Source organism: Pyxicephalus adspersus, chromosome Z (genome assembly GCF_032062135.1).
Source record: "Pyxicephalus adspersus chromosome Z, UCB_Pads_2.0, whole genome shotgun sequence".
Lineage (NCBI taxonomy): Eukaryota > Metazoa > Chordata > Amphibia > Anura > Pyxicephalidae > Pyxicephalus > Pyxicephalus adspersus.
The window spans coordinates 16,111,422-16,136,042 of record NC_092871.1 but is presented as its reverse complement, the minus strand read 5'-3'; the positions used below and the strand labels follow the sequence as shown (position 1 = coordinate 16,136,042).

Sequence of the window (24,621 nt, the reverse complement as noted above, 5' to 3'; positions counted from 1 at the left end):
GGTTTCTCTTCACCATGAAAATGATTCTGCGATCATTCACCACTGTTGTCTTCCGTGGACGTCCAGGTCTTTTGGCGTTGCTGAGTTCACCAGTCCTTTGTTTCTTTCTCATGATGTACCAAACTGTAGAATTTTTAACAACGTGCATTTTAAGCTTTGTAGCTTTAGGGAATAAAGTTGTTTTTAACCTTGTCAAATCAATGGCAAAGAGGAGTAACCTTCCAGCACAGAAACATATATAATGTTTTGCAGTTTTTTCAATATTTAGACACATACCAGATTATATAGTTTAGCCAATACTGAAATCATCACCCAGCCAACCTTAATGATTTTTCCATACACTGTAGCATTATATAAAAAATGTGTTTTAACACAAAAGTCTTCTTGTTGCAAATGTTAACAGATCAACTTTCAGAAATCAAACCATTACGTACCAGTTTCAATGTATTTTACACCCTTGTCCTTTGATTTCTATATTAAAAATAGTACCTGGACAGGTGGAGGGAAGACATTTTCCAGAGATGTCTGTTCATGAAGGATAGAGGAAGTTTTATTCTGGTGAAATACAGGGATTATGTTATTTCTGTAACAATTTAAAGTCTGCATAAGAAACTAATACATTCTATGCCTCCACTGGAGATTATTCCTCATTACCTGCCACAATGACAATTTTGTTTCCAGGAAATCAAGAAAAATGTCCCCAAAAGTTTTTTGAAAGAGATGCATATTAAAATTGATAGAAGAAGGCACAAAACAATTGATGACCCCATGGCACTTTAAAATTGCTTTTTCACTTTTTGTATGAAATAATTTAGAAATCACTTGGTAAATACATTTTTTAGAGCTTTAAAAGGTTACATCACTGCAAAGCCTCTGTTCTTTGCCTCTTTCTTGATTGTACAAGGATTTTTAGAGTTCTATATAAAAAGCAGTAAAGTACTTATACTGAAACACAAACCCGTTAGATTCTATATCAGGGAATAGATCACTTAATGTCAGATTCACTGCTTTATAAATGGAACCCTAGGACAGTTTGAGATGAAGGTAAAGAAAGGAGAAGGAGCTGTTTGGGCTGATCTAGATGCTTGTAATGGTTTAAAAGAGTGTGCACACAACACTGAGTGCATTCTCAATTTTAATGTCAGCTAGATAGGGTTGTTGTTCCAACCTTGGGACTGATTAGCTGAATTTAGAACTGGCAGGAGATTAAAAGGTATGTGAGAAGTAAAAAAAAAAAAAAGTTGACTTGAAACTGGAGCATAATATGAAGATTTATTAACCGATACAAGTTATGTACAGGGAAATTTTAATTTTTGTCTTCCCATTGACATTCTTGACATATAACACAAATGAAGGATAAATGTCAATTTTAAGAATATACAATACCAGTTGAATCTGCACATCAACCTACATGTAATTCAATCAGCAAAAAGAGCTGCCTCTAAATAAGATTATTGATAAGGTAATGATCCACAATAGTATTTTCTAAAACTAAGCAATGGTTTACCATTTACCTGGTTTGGAAATTATTTACTTTTAGTTTTATACATATTATATAGCAGAAAAATACAGTGCTCAGCATACCACCCCTTGTCATATGCTACACAGCTATTTGATGGGCTTGATGGTCAGTTTCTGAACTCAAATTGCTTTTTCCATTGATTCACAAGTTGGTGAACGATTACAGTAACAATCCATACTTCCTGCTTCCTACATTAGCACACAAGGACAGTGTCAGGGAGAAATTAGGCTAAAATGCTGACCTCTGTGTATCTTTGCCACAAATACTTACAAAAGCCCCTCAAGTCTGTATTTTTAGTGGGGAATCTGCATGGATGCTCAAAGTCTTTTTTAAAAAGACAGATCTTGTAATAATTCCAAGAGTTGATTAATATATACTCCTGCCGATGCATCAGCAAGATTAGAGAATATGTCACGACACAAATACTTAATGAAATGTTAATTTATAAGGCACAGTTACCAAAATAATTGATTTAAATCTTTACAATAATGATAAATATTTGATCCCACGTAACACTGGGTTCACCTAGGATGAACACAATATGGCAAGCTTTGTAAAAACACATTAATGCATGTGGTGTTTTTTGCCAACATGGAAAACCCCCGTGGTCAATGGCTGACTCTTTACATGTGATACACGCTTCTACATCATTTTAAATGGTCTACCTTCAAATTTAATCTGCAAATACTATGATACATCTTGTATTACTGCCTCAAAATGAACCAGACGTGGACTAAAAAGTGCCTAAGGTAACAATACGGCTATGTGCCAGTATTGGTTATTCCAATAACCAGTGTCCACACAGGGGCTCTTGGATCCCAGACATAGGCTATACACAAGGTCTTGATTTCTAAGTAGAAATGAAGCCCCCATAGCTGGCACTATGCTCTCTCTTCTTGTCATTTATCAAAAACCATTGCCTTTATTACCTACTGTCAGCTAGATGATCATTGGTGGAATCAAATACTAATAGGAGGTAAGGCTTAATTTCTACTTCAAAAGTACTTGGGGTCCTGTGTACAGTCAGAGTCTAATATTTACAGATTGTACTTATCCTTCCTGGCTCCAGGACCAAAAGTACCCGAACCCCATCTATCTCTGATGTATACTTACCTGCATCCCATGGGCATGGTCTGAGCCACTGTTGTCATCCTGCTGTTAAAATCTTTCTTTCACTGGCCATACTTCTGCATTCAATCCCCACAGGCCTCCATGGGGCCATCTCCTAAGGCTGTAGGCAAATAGTACCAAAGAAGTCTGCAATGCAGTCTGCACAAAAAGTTTTGTACTGAGCTCTGGGGCATCGCTTTGGGATAAATGTAAGTATACATTAAAGCCAAGACAGAAACCATGTGGGAACCCAAAGCATACCAGGACAAGTACACTTTTAAGTGATCTCTCCTTTTGCTGAGCTTTATGCTTTTAGTGATTCTGCAATCAACACATGACAAACAGTCTATCCTTTATTTGTCACCTCTCTAAAAGGAGTCATATCTGAATATCTTTGGTGCCGCCATTGGTGTGGTCATGCGACTCTTCAGGATCTGATTTCTTGTGTACACCATTTAATAAGTCTGCTCTCTTGGTGCATTCCACCTGCTCTCGAAGCCTCTGGATTAGGCACTGTGACGTTTTTGCCAAACTGTGCTGTAGTAAGAGAAGAGCAAGCAAAATTTATTGTCCACTGTATAATGAACAAAGCATAAAAAGTTTTTTTTCATACATTTGTAATTTCACAGAAACATACTAGCAGTAAGGCAAATCTACTACAAAACCTTTGGGTAGGCAGAAAGGTGGAACAGGAAGCTGGAAACTGATCAGTGGTGTTAAGTTTAAAAAGGAAGGGTGACTTTTCTCCTAGCAGCTGAAAGTTCACCTTGCACTGTGGATGCTAAGGAAAAAGTTGTTTAGGATGTAGTTTTGCTCACTCTGAGCACCCAATCATAATTTAGTAAAAAAAAATGGTTAACACCTTCACCCTAAATTATCCCTAAACCTCTCCTATAAATGTTCTGTGGAACATCCTACAACTAAAGTTCCACTTTTAAAAATCCATGATCAGGCTGGTCCATTTTGCTGAAAGGGACAGGCCATTCTGCAATCATCTCTCAGGGTATCTGTCCAAAAAGCTCACCTGTGCATGTGCACCTTAAGCTTTGGCAGCTTGGATATCTAGCAATCCTGCCTTTCCCCTTGTGTCCTATGCTCGATTTACATCACCCCAGCCAATCAAGATGGACAAAAGTCTACAGGAAGAGGAGACATGAAGGAGACAGAAGATGGCGATGCCTTGTGAGCTAATGAGGACAGGAGATGGCTTAGTTCCGCTTTAATGAAAAATACCAATTTTAGTGTATGCTTTCATATTGCAGAGGTCAATGATGGAACCTCATACAGCTAAAAGTTTAGGAGTATAGGGGGGTTTACATTACTTCTCACCGCAATTAATCAGGTTTATGTGCCCGCACAAATTGTGTAGTTAAAACTGAGAATGTGGGAGACAGCCACCCTTCTCCTTGCACATTTAAAGAGTTTTTGTAGGGGGAATGTTGCCTACCATTTATAAAGCAAGATAGGTTACAGCTATATTATACTACAGTGCTGAAAAGTACCAATATATTAATTTTTTTGAGAATTTAGTGACACTTTGCTGAATGATGAAAAGTGAACATTAGTGAATAAAGGCAAAAATGCTGAATACATGAGTTCCATTTAATATTATGCTGAACAATACCGAAGCTACAAGATGCAAATGTAAGGGCTATAGGTTTAGTTGGGGCTCTGTGGGTACAGAAAGTCACACATCAATCACCGTCACCGTCTTCATGTTCAGGGAATGTGTCAGAAAGCAGAACCAAGAAAAAGACTTAATTTAAATATAGATGCAAAGGAAAAAAAACTATACAACTGAAAATTGCAGGTGGACACAGAGCTGTGATGGACAATGAGGCTGTTTTGTTGCCAGAGATATGACCTTCTGTGGCTATAAAAAAAAAACAAAGGAGCTTTGCACCTGCTGTCTTTTGTGGTATGCTAATGCCTTGAAGGAACAATATTGGTCATAAGACATCTAATTAGCCGCCACTGGATAATTATTAATCAAGCTGATGGCAGTGACAGAGCAGGTGTTAAGAAGGGGACCAGATCTCTCTTATTAAAACACACAGAGCATTTTATCAATTTTATACTTTTTGAATGTTTTCAAATACAAGATGAAGCCATACAGAAGAAAAACTAGATGTCTTGATACAAGAACTCTTTCCTGCAACCAATCTACGCAATTTGATCTAAACATATGATGAAACAATTCATTGCGTTTGAATGCATGAAAAGGTGATTACTAAACAAAAAGATTACTAGATATAGAACTTTAAGTTGTTAAAATGTTATGCAAAACTGATCCTCCTTTACAAAAGAATGATCTTAGCGCAGACATCTGCTACTGCTCCTTTGGGACGTGTGTTGGTGGGATTAGTTCTTGTGTGGATGGGCAGGTTCAGTTAGCTTTTGACATTAGTTTCTTCTGAGGTCAATCAGATTTATCTGACTTTAGGCTGCTTTGCATTCTTATGGGTCAGATGTAGGCATCTCTGGCGTAAGCAAGAGTTCAGGTAATTAAAAATCATGTGAAATCGTGCACTGATCTGATGCATTATCACACCATACAGAAGTATTAAAATGTAAAGTTTCACTCACATTCGGTAGGAAGTCAAAAGGCATATCACACATCTTCAGCTCCTTAACAGGCAGCAAGGATCTGGATGGCAGAATCTAAGTCTAGGTACACAGGTGCATTAGCTCAGGGCAGATATCGGACAAGAATCTTGCGTGTGTACAGGGCTCGTAGTCCATGACCCCTAACAACCGTCCTGGTGGACACACAGACGATGGACAACAAACGATCGAAATAGAAGTCAAGGGGAGAGAGCGTAGAGCGGTGCCACACCGTTGTTCTCCCCCTCCCCTATCTATAGAGGAGAACAGTGCTGTTGTTAGTTGTTGGAAAGGATTGTGAAAGATCATTTCCAACAACAATTATCGCATGTGTGTACATAACCTAACTTGTGGCAAGCTTTCAAGTGCATGTTTGCATCTATGGTTAGTTTGAGAAGTTTATTGATTGGTGCACTTTATGTGCAGCTGACCTGCAGTTGACTTCCTAAACTGCATCAACCTATTTCAAGCTGCTTTAACTTTGCTATTTGATTGTAAGGGGAAAAGTTTCAGCTCTGGTGTGAACAAAAGACTGTAGACAAAGACCATTACTGAAAAATTTAGAATTTACATATGCACCAAACACTTTCTGTAATAACTTTGAACTGCCAAGGTTAACTTTTTAGCTGAATGCTATTTACCATTAAAAGGCAACATACCTTTCTGTGAAAATGCACTACACAAGAACTTAATGTCAAAGTGACTGTCATTATGAGCCTTGAGGAAGGGAATATGCATGGCCCTAAAGGTTGGCTCTCTTTTGGAAACTATTCATTACTATAGAGATGGAAATATTATTTCAAGTGATGGTGAATACATGTTTGATCATAAAACTGGCACTGCAAGCACCCATTATTTGCATTGTGGCTATCGACTCTAGGGAACATTGTTCTTCTCATCCACATAGATGGACTGGTTCTTTTTTTCTGACAGTGATGTTAATGCAAATTATTTATTGGTGGCACCAAAAGTTCCAACTCTTCAATTTACTTTTTTAGTAATCTGATTTCAGGGAGAAAAACAAGCATTTATGTATTTATCGTTGTAATGAAAAACAGCGAATGAACGTTGAAAAATGTTTGTTCTTAATGATAAAGTACGTGTGGTGAAACTAAATAAAACTGGATCCTAAAAAAACAAAACATGTACTGGCTCTGCTACATATGATTAAATGTAAGAAAAAAGAAATACGACTTGAAAAAAGTGATGTGCTTGCAAGTTCCAGCGCTATATTTGGAGTTAAAGGCACGCATGCCAAGTAGTATACAGATTTAACACTGTCAGTTTTTTTTAACCTCTCAATGAGATCATAGTATTCCAGCTAACAATTGCCTTCTTTTTCTTCTCTCCTCAAAGACCTTTGCTTTTAGTTTTTAGACTTCTTCTAGAGTCACCATCTGCTTCTGAAACCACTGTGCTGACCCAGAAAGGACCTAATCACCTAATGATGTAAATCCCAATACCTGCACAATATCTGTATGTTCTTGAACGTGTGCACACATGCTGTGTTGCGCAGCTGTTGCCTTTCACCTTTTGACCAGTCAGTGTAAAATACCACAAAGCTTAGTACCCTGAGGAACAAAGACTAAGGAAATGTTTTATCCTGCCAGCTGAAAATTGATCATCATCATCCGCAGTCTGAGGCAGACATTGGGAGACTTTAACCAGGAAGTAAAGTAAAAGAGCTCAAGTTCCACCATAAACTTCTAAAAGTTTGATTTTTTTTACATTATGACATAGCTAAAATGTTTTTATATAGATTTAAAATTGTATTCCGGAGTATAAACAAGAACTCACCTGAAGTATATGCAGGCCTTTCAGACACACAATAGCTAGTTCATACAAGCCATCCCAGGTCAAATCTACAACTGCCATGCACAGCAGGGGACTTGGGAAACTTCTTTGCCACAATAGCTGGAACTGTCCCTCCACGCCTGGTTGCTTTATGTACTTGTAACACAGAAGCTCCTAAAAAATAAATTAGTGAGGAAGAGCATTGTTTAATTACTTTACTCTTTGATGAAGTGATATTAGTGCTGATGTAGTACAGAAAACCTCAAACCATTCATATCAGCCTTTGCTTTAGTTGACACACACACACAGAAATTTTACCAAAACTATATTCTTTATACAGCTACAGTGTTCTCCCCAGATCTTTATAGCTGGGCACAGCACCCGTAACTTTCTAGGAACCACCCGGCTGTTTTTGATGAGTTGGGGCTGCCACCCGCCTACAATTTCTTCCCACCGAGCTTGAAATTTTTTCTGGGTTGAACACTGAGCTTAATAGTTGAAAAAGCATGTTAGTTTAAAGTTCAGTTCACATGTTTCCAATAAAGAGTACCATTAAAGCTAAAACATGAAAAAAGCCATTTTAGACAGTGATACACTTAAAAAGTTTAAGGAAAGGCTGTTCCGACAGGATTGTACCCTGTGCACAAAGTCAACTCCAAAAAGACATGGTTTGATGAGTTTGGTAAGAAGAACTTTAGTGGCCCACACAGAGATCTGACCTTAACCCTACTGAACATCTATGGAATAAATTCTAAAGACAACCGTTTGTCAAAAATATAACCTTTGGCTGAATAGGCACAAATTCCTACAGGGACACACCATATTCTTGCAGGAAGCCTTCCCAGAGGAAGGTTGTGGTGGTGGTGGGCATATACAAATGTTACAACAGTAAATAGGAGACGTTGGTTATGATATTTTAATGCCCATGGTTTTGGAATATGTATAGTAGGCTCAGACTGTTGTAATAGGTATGTGTCCACAAATCTTTAGCCATGTGATCAGCTATATGTAAATAATCTGATCAATGCATATTAAAGTTTTAATCTGACTTGAATATACACATAACTGGACAAAGAAACAGTCCTGCTGCACCACACACTGCAATGCATGAAAACATTTTGAGTAATTAAATTTAATTGTTTGCAGCAGTGTGGGCACAAGTTTTGGATCAGCACTTCAGTTTTTACTCTGTCAACCATCTGTCAACCATGTCAACCAAAGAGTTTTTACTCTGTCAACCATAACTCCACTGCTCTCAGTCTTCGAAAGGGAACTGAGCGATAAGAAAGAGCATAAGGATAACCTGATCATTGTGCTACTGATTTGAAAGAAGACTAGGAAACTTCTGCAGCCTCTTATATCAAGAGTGTAAAGGATGCTGAACCAAGAATACGGAGGATACCTGCAGCTATAGGATTTAAAGACTAGAGAGGTCAGGTGTTAAGAACCAATGCCTGGATAAAAAATATAGCGCAGGTAGATTGTGCTCAAATATACATTTATATATATTTTTTATATTATGTATACATATATAAAGATTTTGTCACTTCTGAGAGAACCTTTAATCATTTTAAGCAGAATTTGCAGCTGCTAAAAAGTATTCTGCAGTCATTTGATTGGTTATAATTATATTACCTATTGATTTTTTCCTATAGACAATTGATCATATAGAAGTAGAATGTACCTGGGCTACCCACATGAACTAGTTTGTATGTTTATGCTGTAACAGGATCATGAAAGAGTGAACTGTATTGGTTACTATGTGATCAAGACCAGTGGTCGCCAACCAATGGCTGCAAGAAAATTTTGATGTTCCACAGAAAAATGTGGACCATATTTTCAATTTTTATGTTTTAATAATAATAAAACAAAAAATTATTCTAAAAACTTTTTATATTCTGAATGAAAGTTATCGCCTTTTTATTGCACTAAATTCATGAACTGTAATAGAGACGGAAAAACAAGGGAGGCGTAGCGTGACGTCAGTGTAGTGTTAAGTTGTATGAGGCAACTGTTGCTGAGCCGTACGCTTCAGTATTGTTTCCACCGATACACATTACAACAGTGACCCCTCTCCACCAATACCGATTCTTCTCCGATTGTTTTATTTTTACTTATTTCTCAGATGCTCTTTAGGTAAGTATGACCTTAACTGTGTATTTTCTTTAACTGGTATATTTAATAGCATCAAATAGTTTGACTTTGATAACTATCATTTCTTGTTTGGTCTTGAATTGGAATTAAATAAACCCATAATGAGTAAGAAAAAGCAAACAAATATTTTGCATTTCTTTAGTAATACCAAAGATAATGCAACTAATGATAATAGTAAGAATAGTAATACTTCACTTAACCGTGAGCTGATCAATGAATCAGAGCCTCCACAGTCCTCGTCAGCACCATTAGAAAGATCATTATTTTACAAATGTATTTATCTTTTTAAAAAAATTCATTAATATGGTGTGCGGGATTTAAAATGATAAATTTAGTGGTTCGTGAGGTCCCAAAGGTTGACGACGCCTGATCAAGACCATTTCCTATTTTATATGCGTTTCCATATCCATTTCCATATCCTATTTTATATGCGTTTCTAGAAGTAGAATGGGGAAACATATGTGACCTTAAAGGTTAGTAGATATACAGCACTCCAGCTATCACAAAGTAAACTACTATATAGGAGAGAGTGTATTATCATGCAGCGATCACACTCAGTGACAACTTGGGACTCCTCACACAGAAATCACACATTCAGCCACGGGCAAGACTATGCTCTCTCTCTCCTTCTCTCTATTACATCCACACAAGCTATACTGAGCTTTATTTATTTAAATTCATTGTTTACACCTTCACTGCCAGCTGCACCCACCCCTACACCCGACATGAGCTAAGGGGCATTCATCGAATTAATCAGCACTTGTAACATCATCATTTAACCTGCCCCAGAGAACGGTTTCTGTACGAGGAAACTGGAATTTAGCTGAAGCAAGAAAAACAAAATCAGATAATTGTGTTCTGGTTTCTTCAATAAAACAATTCAAACATTAAAACAGCATAAGAAGTAGGAAGGGGACATATACACAAAACAGGGTAACGTTAGTTCTTCACGTGTCAGCACAGTAAATGGTACTCATAACACATAGTGCTAGTGGGAGACTCCACTAATGTAAGTTCTTGTTCAAGCACTACATAGCTTGTCCAAACAAAAGGACTAATGATTGTCGCAAAAGTACCAGTTTAGCTCTCTCAATACATGGTTGCTTTATTGGGACCATTATACCCATTTGGAAGCTGACTAATGCTAAAAGAACATTGCTGACCAAGTTTGTGTTGGGTCCAAGCTACGTTGTCATTGTAGTGAAAGTCAATGAACCCGCCTAAGTTGTCTGGCCAGGATGGCTGGAACACAAAGTTAGTTGAAAGAGTATTTTGCAAGAGTAAATTTTTCTGTATCTACTTAAACTGTGAATTTTCATTTCAGAGCATACACAGCAAGTTGTTTATGACTACAGTGTTAAGCAGGTGTCATAGCATCTATATGTAAGAAAATAATGCTGCCCATTTCAAATATGCAACTGCAAAATATTTTGGATTCACCTGCCCATATGTTCCCAGTAAAATCTCTGGTTCTCCATCAAAATCCACATCAGCTGTCACAGCACAAAGAACACTGTCAAACTGGTCACTTTCTGGTAAAAGTAGCTGTTCTCGAAGGCCATTTTGTAGGATGTTCCTACATTAGAGATATTAGAGCACATGTTATAATAATACACTGAAGCAACATGAATAAAATCACTGTGCATATTAGTTTAAATCCCCACATCCTCTTAGATGCCAATTCCCCCAATGACTGGTTCTGGCTTAGGATATGAACACACGTGCAATAATTGTCGACTGCATGATGCATGAGGGAGTGCTGTACATACAGCACCATTCTGCTCTATGGAGAGGGGAGGGGGGGAATGACCGAGCGGCACCTTGCTGCGCTCTCTCCCCCTTCACTTTGATTACCATTGTTCGTCACTCATCGTTCGTGGATCTGCCAGGACAGTCATTCGGATGATTGGCCCTGTACACATGCAAGATTCTCGTACAATATCAACCCTGAGCCAATTATCGGACGAGAACTATTGCACATGAGTACCTAGCCTTAGTCAGGGGTCAATAAGGCATAGCAAGTCTAAATGGCTTCAGTGCACTATGCACTGCTTTGTAAGTAAACATATATACAGTAATAGTACATATATACATTAACATAATATTTATAATATGTAACAATAAAAAGATATTGGGGTGCTAAAGATTTTACATTTGCAGTGGTATACCAGGCGTATTATTAGGTCTGCAGGAGAAAGGGAAGAAGATTTCAGTCCAATTCATTCATTCATTGACAGTATTCCGCAAATACAGGTGCAGGCATAGACAGGAGCTCATCTGCACTTCCCAAACACATACAAACAGATAAAGGTCGGCTCATCGGTACACCAATGATCCCAATGGAATTAATAAAACTTTATTGCTTCCAACCAAAAGGGCACAAAAAAGGCTCGTCGGGGACCATTTTGCTTTGACACATTTCACCTGGCAACTGGCTTAGTCGTAGTACTTTCATGACTAAACAACTGGCCTAACTAAACACATCAGAGCTGGCAGTTTAAGCGCTTTCAGGATAAAAATGGAATTCAAGCGGCAGAGGTCATTGGTGTGTAATCAGCCTTTTTCTGCTTGTATTATTAGTTGTTTGGGCTAATAAAACAGGGACTAGATAAACAGAATTGTAGACGATAATGGCCACTGTGGAAAAACAGCATCTGATTAAATGTAAAAAATGATGAAAGGTAGGTGGTACATGTACAATCCCACTTTGCTTTGAAACGTACAATTATTATTACACAGTATTTTTATAGCATCCATATATTATGCAGCGCTTTACAAAGTCCATAGTCATGTCACTAACAGTGCCTCAAAGGGGCTCACAATCTATGTCCCTACCATAGTCATATGTCTTTACTACAGTCTTAGTCCAATTCTAGGAGGAAGCCTATTACCCTAACTGCATGTTTTTGGATTGTGGAAGGAAACTGGAGTACCCGGAGGAAACCCACGGAAACACGGGGAGAACCTGCAAACTCCATGCAGATAGTGTCCTGGCTGAGATTTAAACCTGGGACCCAGGGCTGCAAAGGCCAGAGTGCTAAGCTCTGAACCTCAGTGCTGCCCACATTAGTTAGTGAAAAGTTAGGATGGAGATGACTGATCAGTTTAGAAAAAGCTGCAATAAGGCTTTGTTACTACTATGTGTGATGCAGTTCACTGCGTTTTACAAAGTGTGCAAAAAGCAAGAACATTAGACAACGCATAGAGAGCAATGTATGATTGTATATTATATGGGTTGGGATCAGGTGTGTATGGAAAATGCACTGCTGCACACAGCAATGAAATGAATGGGGTCAGAATCACAACGGACAGTCATGCAAGTGGCTTTGTATTGCAGTATAACTAAGGGCAATGCAAAGTGGAGACAATCTTAGGACATCTTGCTGACATACAAAGCACTAGGGACACTGCAATTTTATAACAGCAGTTCTAAAAAACTGTTTCCATGAACATAGTCGAGATCAACCCAGTGAAACACGAAGGAAAGAACTAACCTATAAACAGCAGACTGCTCTATAGTACTGGTCACCAGGATGCTGTATTCCTCGTTGAAAGTCTGGTCATCACAAACACCTATGAATAAAATACAGAGTTACAGGATGACAACAACAACAAAAAAAAAAAACAATCACTATTGGCTGTGAAATTATATTAGAACCTCACCCTCCCAAGAACGACCATCTTCTGCTTCACGCTGTGCACAGGGAATCCTGAAGATCAGCACCTTGGAGAGAGGACCATCCTGTTGCAGTGACCAGCTTTGAAGAATCTCTGTGCATAGAGGGACAAATGTTTTGTAAAGCAACACTGTATTTATTATACTCCCTTCAGTATTCAGTATATTATAATGCCACCATGTGCATTCTGAGAAGTGAAAATAGATTTTATTCCAGGGGAAGAGTTACTTATATATAAAGCTACAGAAGTACATGGTGTCCAGCAAACACAATGCAACACTGCCACCCAGTGGTCCGTGAGCAAACATTTTATGAAGGAGTTCTCCAGTGGTAAGCAAGGTTATAAAAATATCACTGGGGCGCATACTTTATAATATCAATGGATACATTTCAGCACATCATTTGCTGGCTTTTAAACTTCTGAATCAAATATATTTGAAAGACCTCAGACCTTCCATGAACATGTTACATGGAGATGGTGTTTTCTGCAGCTACCCAAAAATTCATTTAGTCAATTTTCCAGAAATAGCCCTAAGGCTTAATCTACACCAGGGTTGTCAAACTCAAACACATAGTGGGCCAAAATTAAAAACTTAGACAAAGTCGCGACCAAACTTGAAACTGAAATAGCACTGCTACTACAATTCCCTGCGTCTATAAAACAGTCCAATGTGGGGCCACGCATAGGCAGAGAGGCCGCTGGTCTATAGATGCCAGTGATGCCAGGAATTGTAGTAGCGGCGATATTTCAATGCAGCGGTGGGCCAGCTGCAATTCATATTTAGGATTCCCTTGGGGGCAAAAAAAAGACGTTGCGGACCAGAGTTGGTCTGCAGGACAGAGTTTGACACCCCAGGTCTACACGGACTGTTTCCCCAGCATTTAAAAGCCTTTAAAGGCCTATGTTTGAAACTCCCATGCATTACAATGGGCTAATCTACACCATTTCCTTGAGGCAGGTTTTTGAGCGTTATAGATAAGCTCCTTGCAACCATTTAAAAATTAAAACACAGGGTTTACGCAGGTAAATGTGGGATAACGCAGGTAAACGCATCCATGATTTCAATGGGGGAGTTTTCCAGTGTTTTTAAATGCTTAAAAACATAATCGCGGTAAAAACGCGGCATAGACGTTTTCCAGCAGATTAAATCCAAACTTAATTCCTGAATTTCAAACATGGGATTTTAAAAGCCTCATGTTAAACGATAGGGAAACAGCCCATGTAGACCCAGCCTTAGACTTGATAAAATTGTCTGTCTTGAATTTACTGTCTCAAAAGCAAGTAAATTCAAGCAACAGGGTTTACCTTTTTATTAAGATATTGTTTGCCAAGAACAGTGAAACACATGTAACAGAGGGTTTAAATTCCTCCTACCTCGCTTTCCTTGATCCACATGTGAGACACAGAAATATCCACTCTGACATCCATATGCCGTAATGCGCCTTTGGGTGTTTGGGATGTTATGAACGCTGCACCACATAACACTGCAAAATGGCAAACTTTGTGGTTAGTTTCAAACATAAATCAAGAACAGTGAAGCAGTGCCCTACAGTTTCAAAAAAGCATGCCTAGTATTGTCCTCAGAATATTTTGTAAACTGGGTGGGAAAAAGCGATAGGTGGATGGTGTCCCCTGTATTGTAACCTAAATCTTCAGTAACCACCTAATATAGCCAAGTGGTTACTGAAAAGTGCTGGGTGGTGCACCCGGCTAAAAGCGGCTGGGGATTATACTGATGGCTAATAATCAGCTAAATAAATAGTTACAACACACATAAGTAAATGCTAAAGTAGCGTCAAAAACTTTGGTAAGTGTTGAGGTGTACATAATCTGGCTACCCTTCCTAGACAGACAGGTGACACCACTATTGCCTGGTTTTACTCTAACTGTGTTTGTTGCGGAGGAGCTTCATCCTGTGCATTCAATGAAGCATTAGTCTTATCGCTGATTCACTGGTTATTGAACAGGCAGGAGACATCTCAAGATAAAAGACTACATTTTGAAATGATGCAATCATCTTCCTGGCTGTGTGGGGTAGCAGGAAGCTTTCTAAACATAATTACAAATCTTTTTTCAGCACAGCAGAGCCTAAAACAAAGTGTAATTCATTGAATGCATGACATTCATAAAATAAGCAGTCTATATCCAAATTAGAGATAGGCTTCAGACAAGAAGAGAATAATCACAAGGGTGACTACAACCTGATTAAGCTTTATCTACTGTGACGGCAGATTGTACATGAGAAAGAATTGAGTACTTACTTGCTGGGGAGATCCCTTAGCTCAGGGAAAAGATTTTCAACTGGTTGTTCCTCAAACTGGTGTAGACTTTCATTCTGTTATTAAATTAAAAATATTTAAAGATTACAATATATAATCCTCCCCCATACACCAAAAAATGATTGTGAAAACAAACATACAGTTTGAGTAGGAACGTACAAGTGGGACCCCTAATAGCCATCAAAAAAAAGGGGAAAAAAAATCAGAATACAGAATCAGAATAGTTTCAGAATCAGAATCAGAATAGTTAATTCATTACAGTGAATTTTTATTGCTTAACAAGGTAAGAAAAATCCTGCGCCACCATTAATAATGTCCTTGATTTTAACATGTGTTGTAGCCTTTGAATTTCACTGGCCCTGTGGAATAGACCAGCAGAGGCCAACTGATGATCTGCGGCTCTGACCGGTGCACCCCCGAGCGGGGTCAGGAGAAGGAACCTGCTGGCGGGGCGCACTGGCCAGAGCTGCAGACCACGTCTCCCGTACGAATCCCAGGCTCAGGGGAGTGAGTGGGCTGTGTCTCTGTACACAACCTGCCCACTTTCCCATTGCAGGCTCAGATCTGCGATGGGAGAGTGGGCGGAGTTATGTCATGACGACATCACTACAGGGGAGGTTTCTCCCCCTTTGATTGCCACCCAGCTCCCCGTGCATGCGCGGTCAGGACCAGAAAATTTTAGTGGTCCGCGGGACCGAAAAGGTTGGCGACCACTGGAATAGACAATAAGGCTACGTACACAAGTACGACACACAGAAGATTCTTTCCAATGACAAACGACTGAACTGCTGCATAAACCGTTCTGCTCTATGGAGAGGGGAGGGGGGAGAAAGACGAAGTGGCACCCCGCTGCACTCTCTACCCTTCAGCTTCATTACGATTGTTACTCATCCGTGTATTCGCCAGGATGGTTGTTCGGACGACGAGTGTTGTGCACACGCCAGATTCCCGTCCGATATCAGCCCTGAGCCGATTATCAGAAGAGAATCATTTGACCTGTGTAAGTAGCCTAAATCTCACAGGGTTTTATATGGGAGATAAAGGAGTACAGATGCTCCTTGCTTAATGTCCAGGTTCCTGTCCTGTGACCTGGTCCTTAAGTGAATTCGTAGTTAAACGAGGAGCATAGGAAAGACCTGGCCTGCTCAGTGCTGTGAGATTGCAGCGTCTGTGACAAGTTCACTGACAGTCTGCAGATCAGAGATCATGGTGGAGGAAGACAGAGGGATCCCAGAAGACAGAGGAGGAGAGGCCGCATGGATATACACTGTACAGTTTTGTACAGTGCACTCGTCGGAGAAGCTGATTGTCAGTGCAAACGGTCAAAAAACATGCAAGTCGCTAAACGAGGATTACCTGTATCTAGGTAATCTAGGCAACTTATCATTTCCAGAAGCTCCATTACTTTAAACATATTTACAATCTCTCATATAGCCATATGTTCGTAAATGAGTGAGGATATATTTATGCTGATATCTTAAAATATGCATTAATAACTAAATTATTTTATACACATTATACACATCTTACTACAGCCTTGCTCTTGTCTTTCTCAGTGTGATTTGTAGTTGTTTTTGCATTACTACAGTAAACCATGACAGCCTGTCACTTCTATATCTGGCCTAAGCGGATTAAAATTTTTCTAAAACACGATAGATTATAACCTTAAAAATAACCAAAAACAATAATATTAATGCAAAATTTACGCAATCATCAAAATTGTGAGGTGTAGAAGAGTTTGACGAATAATATATGAGACAGCTGTAAAATTGTCTTACCTCTTTGTAAAGGTGAATATACTGATCATTGCCTCCCAGTAAAAACACTGTCTCCTGCTGATCTCCATCCTGCACCCTGGTAAAATATATACACCAAGTTCTAAAAGGTACTTGTAGATATCAGAGCTGTCAGTGACATTCTCTTTTGACTGTGCAAGCTGCAAAGCTCTCATTGATATCATTCATCGACTTAAGCCTTGAACAGACGTCCAATGGAAGTCATAAGATTGTGCTGGAAACAATCTTTTGTGGTGGTTTCCAGTGACAGATGAATGAATACGTGCAGTACACACAGCGGTATTCTGTTCATTACAGAGTCGAGGGGGAAAGATGAGCAAGCTATGCTCTCTTCTAGCAAATAGTTCCTGATTGGTCGTTAGTCAATCCACCATGGCAGGTTGATGAGGGACATTGGGGAATGTTTGTGTCGAGTGACTATTATCCTACGTGTTCAAAGCTTTAGTCAATGACCTGAAATAAGCATGTCTGCATTAAGTGCCTGTACACCTAATATACAAAGGCGCCAGCTTAAACATTCAAAAACATTTTCCTATCTTTTGTCTGGTTTACATATTGCATTGGTATCATGCTCACAGTATTATGCAAGGATTCCTTTAAAATAGGGAACCCCTTTTGGATCCATCGATTGTTCGTAACGCTATTAATACATAATCCTTCCGAAGTAAACCTAAATTATTGTGGACAGACCACGTTTAACCACTTTGTACTTTATTTTTTATAAAAAACAGGGAATCTGACATTCCCTGGTGAGAATCAATTACTGCCACTGAAACACGTGGACCTGGAAGATTCCAACGAGGGAATGTTTGAGGGAATTCCCTGTTTTATAAATAGAGCTCATAGTGTGTTAATGTGCTTTGTGCTGCTGAAAACAGTTCCAGTCCCATAAATAGGCTGCCCTAACACACTGTGTGGCAGAAAAGTCTGTCTAGGTATAAATTCACAAATCTGTGATTGGGCTCTACATATAATACCAAAACAGTGGATGGGTATTAATTATGTCAACTAAAGCAAATATGGAACAGTTGTCTGCAGCAAGCAATCAACGGCAATTTTAAGAAAACAAAGAAGAGATTCTAAATAACTGCTATGGATAACAGCTCTTATTCTGGTAAATCAGTTCTAATAAAATCACATCTGTGGTTAATACAAAAACACGGCACTATGTGCAAAAATTATTTTGAGCAGTTCAATGCACTTTCTGTGATACTCACTCAGCATGGCACAGTTGGAAAGGGGTGAATTTCAGTTCTAGATTAAGACAACTCTCTGAGGGGGAAAAAAAGAAAAGAAAAAGAACAGTGAGAAAATAAGAATGAAACTTATAAAAACTGCTACAAAATGTTCTTAAAGTAAAAAAAACGATTATGTGTTCATGGCAACTAAAATTCTTAGGGCTATTTCATGTAGTGGATTGCAGTGTTCTACAGCAGGCTCAAACACGCTCCCATTTTGTACACATTTGCGGTTGATAGCTGTGTGGTTCCTGAAAGCAATAAATCGCTTATAGCTGTGCAGTTGCTATTCCTCCTCTGGAGCAGGAACCGCAACGCAGACCCAGATGCAATACATGTAAAAAGTATAGGCAGCACGGTGGTTCAGTGATTAGCACTGTGGCCTTTGCAGCGCTAAGTCCCAGGTTCGTATCCTGACCAGGAGACTATCTGCTTAGAGTTTGCAGGTTCTCCCTGTGCCTGAGTAGGTTTTCTCAGGACACTCCGGTTTCCTCCCACATCAGAAAAACATGCAGTTTGGTTTTATCGGCTTTATCTCAGAAATTCTGCTTAGACTGTAGTAATGACATATGTCAATGGTAGGGATATTAGATTTGATTTGTGGGACAGTTAGTGACATGACTATAGACTTTGTAAAGTGGTGCGTAATATGTTGGCACTATATAAATACTGGATATTAACAATAATAAAAAGGTTTGACAATTCCTGGGTGCATACCAGCAGCTTGCGATGTGCCTGGAAATGGCTAACAGCATGATTTTACACTGCAATTGTGATAGGGGCCAACAAATATGACAGGGACAAATTTTCCATAGTACAGAGTGAGGCATGTAAGATGCTATGTATTCTGCAGACAAAATTTCAAGAACTGACAGCTTTGATCTTTATAAATAATGACTGAACTGCACAAAAATGATCTATGGTACACCCTAAAACTCACAGATCCCAGATACTTTTATCCTAGGAGGTGAAACTCCAAACTGGGTCCCATGTTAAATATCATTTTTCTTCTTTAGCCAAGACCTTTCAATTTATTAAAGTGGATCTAAACGCACATTTTTTACTTTACATAAAAGGGTAGACAACCCTTATATATAAACATAAAAATGTAATTGACTATACATTGCATGCGCATAAAGGGCATTTTTTCCACTAAGGAAAAAGAGATGCCAATATCAAACATGCGGAGCGAGATTGCTCTCTTTTTTCCCCCCTTTACAGAGGGCTACGTCACCCAATCTTGCACCTGTGCAGTGAAAGATTGGGTGACGTTGCAAGAAGAGAGGAAGAAAAGATAGAAGATGGAGGTGCCCAATGCTTCCACTGCACCGGGACAAAGAAGATTTCCAGGACGGCGCAGGACTGCATCAAGGAAAAGTCCAGCACCATCAAGGGATCTGAGGGATTAAGAGGAAGTTTAGTTCAGCTTTAGGGTGTATTGGAAAGCTTGTGCCTTGGTGGAGCCCAAAAAAAATAGCTAAAGTGAACTGGTTGTTCTAACGCAGTGAAAAGCACTGCACAGCCCCGGCACACAAGGACTAAAATGCGTTCCTGCAGTACATAGATCTGCATGGGCACATTCTCATATAAGTCAATATAAAATACAAGCAACTAGTAGCCACTCAAAAACAGGCCAAAACACCTTAAATATAGGTACAAAAGTTGTTGTTTTTTTAAACAATGCAGAGGTAAGTGACAGCAATTGAAAGTTTACTGCATTTGAACTACTTCTGAGATGCCTATTTACGAGGGCACATAGACCGGGCATCTCAGAAGCAAGTCAAATTCAGTAAACTTTCAATTGCATTCACTTACCTTTGCATTGGACCTCTTTCGTTACATTGATAACAATTTGTGTGCATGTAAAACTTACGTGCAATGGAATCCAGATTATATTCAGATCCAGGCTCATAGTCACAGTAGATATTTAGGAATGGACTCGCTTTGTCTCCTGAATCCTAAAAATAAAGAATATATAACTAGTTACTCAGTAGGATTTTCACATATCTTCCCAAACTGATAGAGACAGACAAGAGCCATTACAAGTATCTGTTTTTAAAGCAGATCTCACATGGTTTACCTCTGTTCATCTCCAATACCTCTCACCTTCATAACACCCTACTACTGGCTCCCTTATTACTCCTCAAGTTCTTATCTCCCCTTAAGCAGCCAGTAGGCAAAACGCGTTGGGTGTTAAGAAATCTCTTTTGTATCCCAATCAAATATTATCTATTTCCTTTACTTGATGCAAACCACCTTAACACTTATGTGAACTGTGTATAGTGCTGGGACATTGGGACTGTCTTCAATGTCCCCGCCAAAACCTAATTATGTAACTAACTGTCTCCACTTGTAGCGAATAGTAGCGTGGTAGTGAAAAGTAAAGCACCAAGTTCAAATAAATCTTTGCAGCATAATTGAAAAAAAAACTTTTTTTCCTCTTCTTTATTTGTTTACTTAATGAACTTTTAGGGCAGTGTTCTCCCCAGACCTATTTGGCTGGGTGCACTATATTAAAAAAAAAAAAAAAACCTTAAAAAAAGACTTGAACACAAAAAAATGTGTCAGCTTTTTGTGGGAGCATACGTAGGGATTGGTTGATAGGCTGGTTGATAGAATCTATAAAATATCTAAAGGTATTTTTTTTTCCAGTTTTAAATAGAGCAGTGTAGGTACAGAACCCGTCAGATATTTGCTGTCTTGCTTATGATAACACCTCTCAAAGTGTTATCATTAGCAAGACTAAAAGTAAAAAAAAAATTTAAACGTTTTGAGCTTTCATTGGAACAGCATGGAAATCTCTAATTACCAACTAAGAAAAGAATTTCCCTTTCTCAATTTCCCAAAAGGACACATATCGCCAAAAACAGACCAGCAAACCCACTCAACATTCTATAATCCATCCAATATGGTCAGAGATATTCTTTATTGTGGTTGTGTACTATATTACAGTAGTCGCCAACCTTTGACCTCACAGACTACTAAATTCATTATTTTAAATCCCGCGGATCCTTATTATGAATTTTTTTAAAAAGGCGTGTAGTAGACGCTAGTGCGCATGCACCAGATCCGGAGCCGCGACCGCGCATGTGCAGGGAGCCATGTATTACTTAAAGGGGAAGAAACTTCGCTCAGAGTGACGTCATGATGCCAGAACCTGCCCATTCACCCATCCCAGGCTCAGACCTGCTTGCTAAACATCCTGGGGGCTGTGGACAAAGCAAAAATTGTGTCCATACGGGGGACATGATTAGTAGGGTCAGGAGAAGTACCCCGCTGGGGGGGCGCACCGGTAGGGTTCCTAATGAATGAATGTGCTTGGGGATAAGATCAGTAAGGATAGGGAGAAGAAATGTAGGATGTGTGAGGATTAATAATGGAAGAGGTAGTATGATGGACAAAGTATAGATGAGAGTGAGTGGAAGAGAAGTGTGGAATTGAAGAATGAATGGAAGGGATAGAGGGATGGAAAAATTATGATAACTATTATTATTAATAGATGCTGATAAGGAGGAGGGTAGGACAAGGGGAGGGGAAGGAATAGAAAGCTTTTGAAGTGGCATTAAAAAGAGAATAGTTTTGTAAAAATGAGAACATTAATATAGTATTGTAAAATGAACTATTGCAAACATTAAAAAGTTTAGTTGTGACTGAGCATATATGCATATACAGATACACCTTAAAAGCATATGGTTCAAATAACAAATGTCTGTTACAGTGCAAAGTCTCATGTACCAACGCGTTTCGCCCTTATGGGCTTCCTCAGGTGATACGGAGAAAAGCTATAGACCAATTGTGCTTTACAACTCAGCAACTGGTAGATAGTGCATACATGGAGTTTTCAGCAACATGAACTTTCTTAAAACCAGAAAAATATTGTTGAGTTCGGAATAGCACCATCCACAAATTTTACTCTACTTTGGCGAAAAATGACACCAGCACATGTTTTTTATCCGAAAAAACATTTTTTTTCGGATTTGCTGCTGGCTCTCCTCTACAATCTCCAAAAGTTACACTTTCATAACCATTCTTGAATGATACTCAAAACACCTCACGTTTGGAGCCATTGACCTCCTTGTTTGGGAGACCGTAATCAATAGGAATGTAATGATATCTTTCGAAAGATGCAAGTGCCATATTAATAATTATTGTTAAATATCATATGGCTAATGATCAAACTCCCAGGCTTATTATCACCATCAATTTTGCATTATCCTTTATAAAAAAAAAACCTTTGCTGGTGTCATTTTTTTCGCTTGGGGATACTCCGGCTTGCTGGTAGATTTCAAAGGAGAGTAAAATTTGTGGATGGTGCTATTCCAAAATCAACAAAATTTTTCTGATTTTAGGAAAGTTCATGTTGCTGAAAACTCCATGTATGCACTATCTACCATTAGCTGAGTTGTAAAGCACAATTGGTCTAAAGCTTTTCTCTGTATCCCGAGGAAGCCCATAAGGGCAAAACGCGCCGGTACAGGAGACTTTGCACTGTAACAGACAACTGTTATTTGAACCATCTGCTTTTAAGTTGTATGTTTGCAATAGTTGATTTTAGAATACTATTAATAAAGTTTGCATTTTTACAAAACTATTCTCTTTAGTTCCACTTCAAAAGCTTTCTATTCCTTCCCCTTCCCCTCCCCTTGTCCTACCCTCCTCCTTATCAGCACCCTCCATTCTAGGCTGCACATTTCTTGAGCTCACACCTGAGCCCCCTTGTACCCTTTCCTCCTCTCTCTTTGCATTTATTATTATTAATAAACAGAAATTATATAGCGATAACATATTTCGCAGCGCTGTACATTAAAATAGGGGTTGCAAATGACAGACTAATACAGACAGTGACACAGGAGGAGGAGAGGACCCTGCCCAGAAGAGCTTACAGTCTAAGAGGTGGGGGAAGTAACACACAATAGGAGGGGAATGAGAAGAAAAAGGGAAATGGAGAAGTGAATGAATGAATAGGTAAGCAGAAAGCAGGTGAATGTGCCAGGGAAGGGGATTGTGTGATGGTAATTCCATGTGTATGTGTAATGGTAATGGTAAGGGTTGGCGACTGTTTTAATACATAGAGCTGCACTTTTGTTTGTTTTTTTTGTTTTTTTTGGGGGGGGGGGGTAAAAAAAACAAGATTGTCCCCTTCATGCCACAGGAAAATGACGATCTACCAACTCACCTTAATAAATGTTATCCCCACCACTAAACCACGCTTAGGAGGAGACTTGCTGAAGGAATCGATGGAAACAATTTCAGCATCCACTGAATAAAATAAACAGATAAGTATTATAGTACAACAATCACATTGCAATAAAGTGTATGAAAACCTGAGCGATACATTTCTTAAATAATTTATATGTTCAATTTTTCTTTTAATCTTGCCCAAAAAATTGTCATCTGGTAACATTCTGTGCTGCGCTCTCTTAGATGCTCCCAGATATCTTTTAGGACGACTTCCTCGCTATGTTATAGAGGAGCAGAGAAATCAGGAAAGCTGCAGAAGGTGACAACGCTATTTATCCATGGATACAATACAATGACTGTTGTCACTCTAGGACAGGAAATGTGTTATAGTGAGAATTACCTTGTATAATATTAAGGACTAGGAATGGAAAACTAATGCAGTAGTATATTATGCTGTGTATAAAAACACACAGGGCACGTTTCTGATCTCCAACATACATTACCATGCATTAAGGGCAGATCATTTATTATTGGAGACCAAAGAATACAAATGTGGTGCATGTTAGCATCACAAGAGCACTGAGAAAGTAGGTTGGGTGCAATTAAAAATGAAAATCACCATGTTACCTCAGCACAATGGTGTATGGGCTCTCAGGGGCCCGTTCAAACTTTTCCTCCCACCACCTGGTAAACTGGACCTCCTTATATAGAACTGGACCACCCTGGCCTCTTCCACATACTGTTATATAGAACTAGACCACCTTAGCACCTCCATATATAGAACTGGACCACCTTAGCCCCTCCCACCTCCTAGTATATAGACCTAGACCACCTTGGCCCCGCCCACATCCTGTTATAAAGAACTGAACAACCTTAGCCCCTCCCACATTCTGTTATAAAGAATTAAACCATTCTTGGCCCCTCCCACCACCCAGTGAAATGGTGAACTGGGCTGCCGTGGTTCCGCCCCCACCTGGAATATAAGTGAACTGGACCTCCCTGGCCCCGGCTCGCAGTTTATCCCGAAGGTCCTGATACTTGAACTTAGTGACTTTGCCTTTCAGGGTGGCGGCCAGCAGTTCGTGCCCGGAAGGCCCGGGGCAGGGTAGCACCGACAGCCCATACACATTGCTCTGTGACTGAAAACGGCTGAACGTATCTTCTGTGAGTGGACAGCAAGTGGCAGACATGTCCGGAAGTGACGTCACCAGCACACACAGGTTCCAGTCACAAAGATGGCCGATCGAGATTCTAAAGACTCGTTG

At 39.3% G+C, this 24,621-nt stretch overlaps 1 protein-coding gene across 1 annotated transcript; it reads right to left on the bottom strand.

Moving 5' to 3' along the window:
- Positions 1 to 1,258: 1,258 nt before the first annotated feature.
- KPTN (kaptin, actin binding protein) lies at positions 1,259 to 24,621 on the bottom strand. Its single transcript, XM_072429768.1, has 12 exons — positions 24,330 to 24,621; positions 23,352 to 23,434; positions 20,049 to 20,133; positions 18,155 to 18,209; positions 16,920 to 16,995; positions 15,124 to 15,197; positions 14,237 to 14,346; positions 12,848 to 12,955; positions 12,679 to 12,757; positions 10,625 to 10,760; positions 7,034 to 7,204; positions 1,259 to 3,169 (listed from the first exon to the last, which is right to left on the bottom strand). Exons 1-12 carry the CDS (start codon positions 24,544 to 24,546, stop codon positions 3,011 to 3,013), a joined length of 1,353 nt encoding a protein of 450 aa, XP_072285869.1. The 5' UTR covers positions 24,547 to 24,621; the 3' UTR covers positions 1,259 to 3,010.

Excerpts from the sequence above, each read along its gene's own strand:
- KPTN (XM_072429768.1), bottom strand. The coding sequence starts at position 24,546 with ATGTCTGCCACTTGCTGTCCACTCACAGAAGATACGTTCAGCCGTTTT. Across the intron at positions 16,996-18,154 it reads TTCCAACTGTGCCATGCTGA|GGTGCAGGATGGAGATCAGC; the intron begins GTGAGTATCACA and ends ATATTTTACCAG. Across the intron at positions 7,205-10,624 it reads TACTGGGAACATATGGGCAG|GAGCTTCTGTGTTACAAGTA; the intron begins GTGAATCCAAAA and ends TTTATTTTTTAG.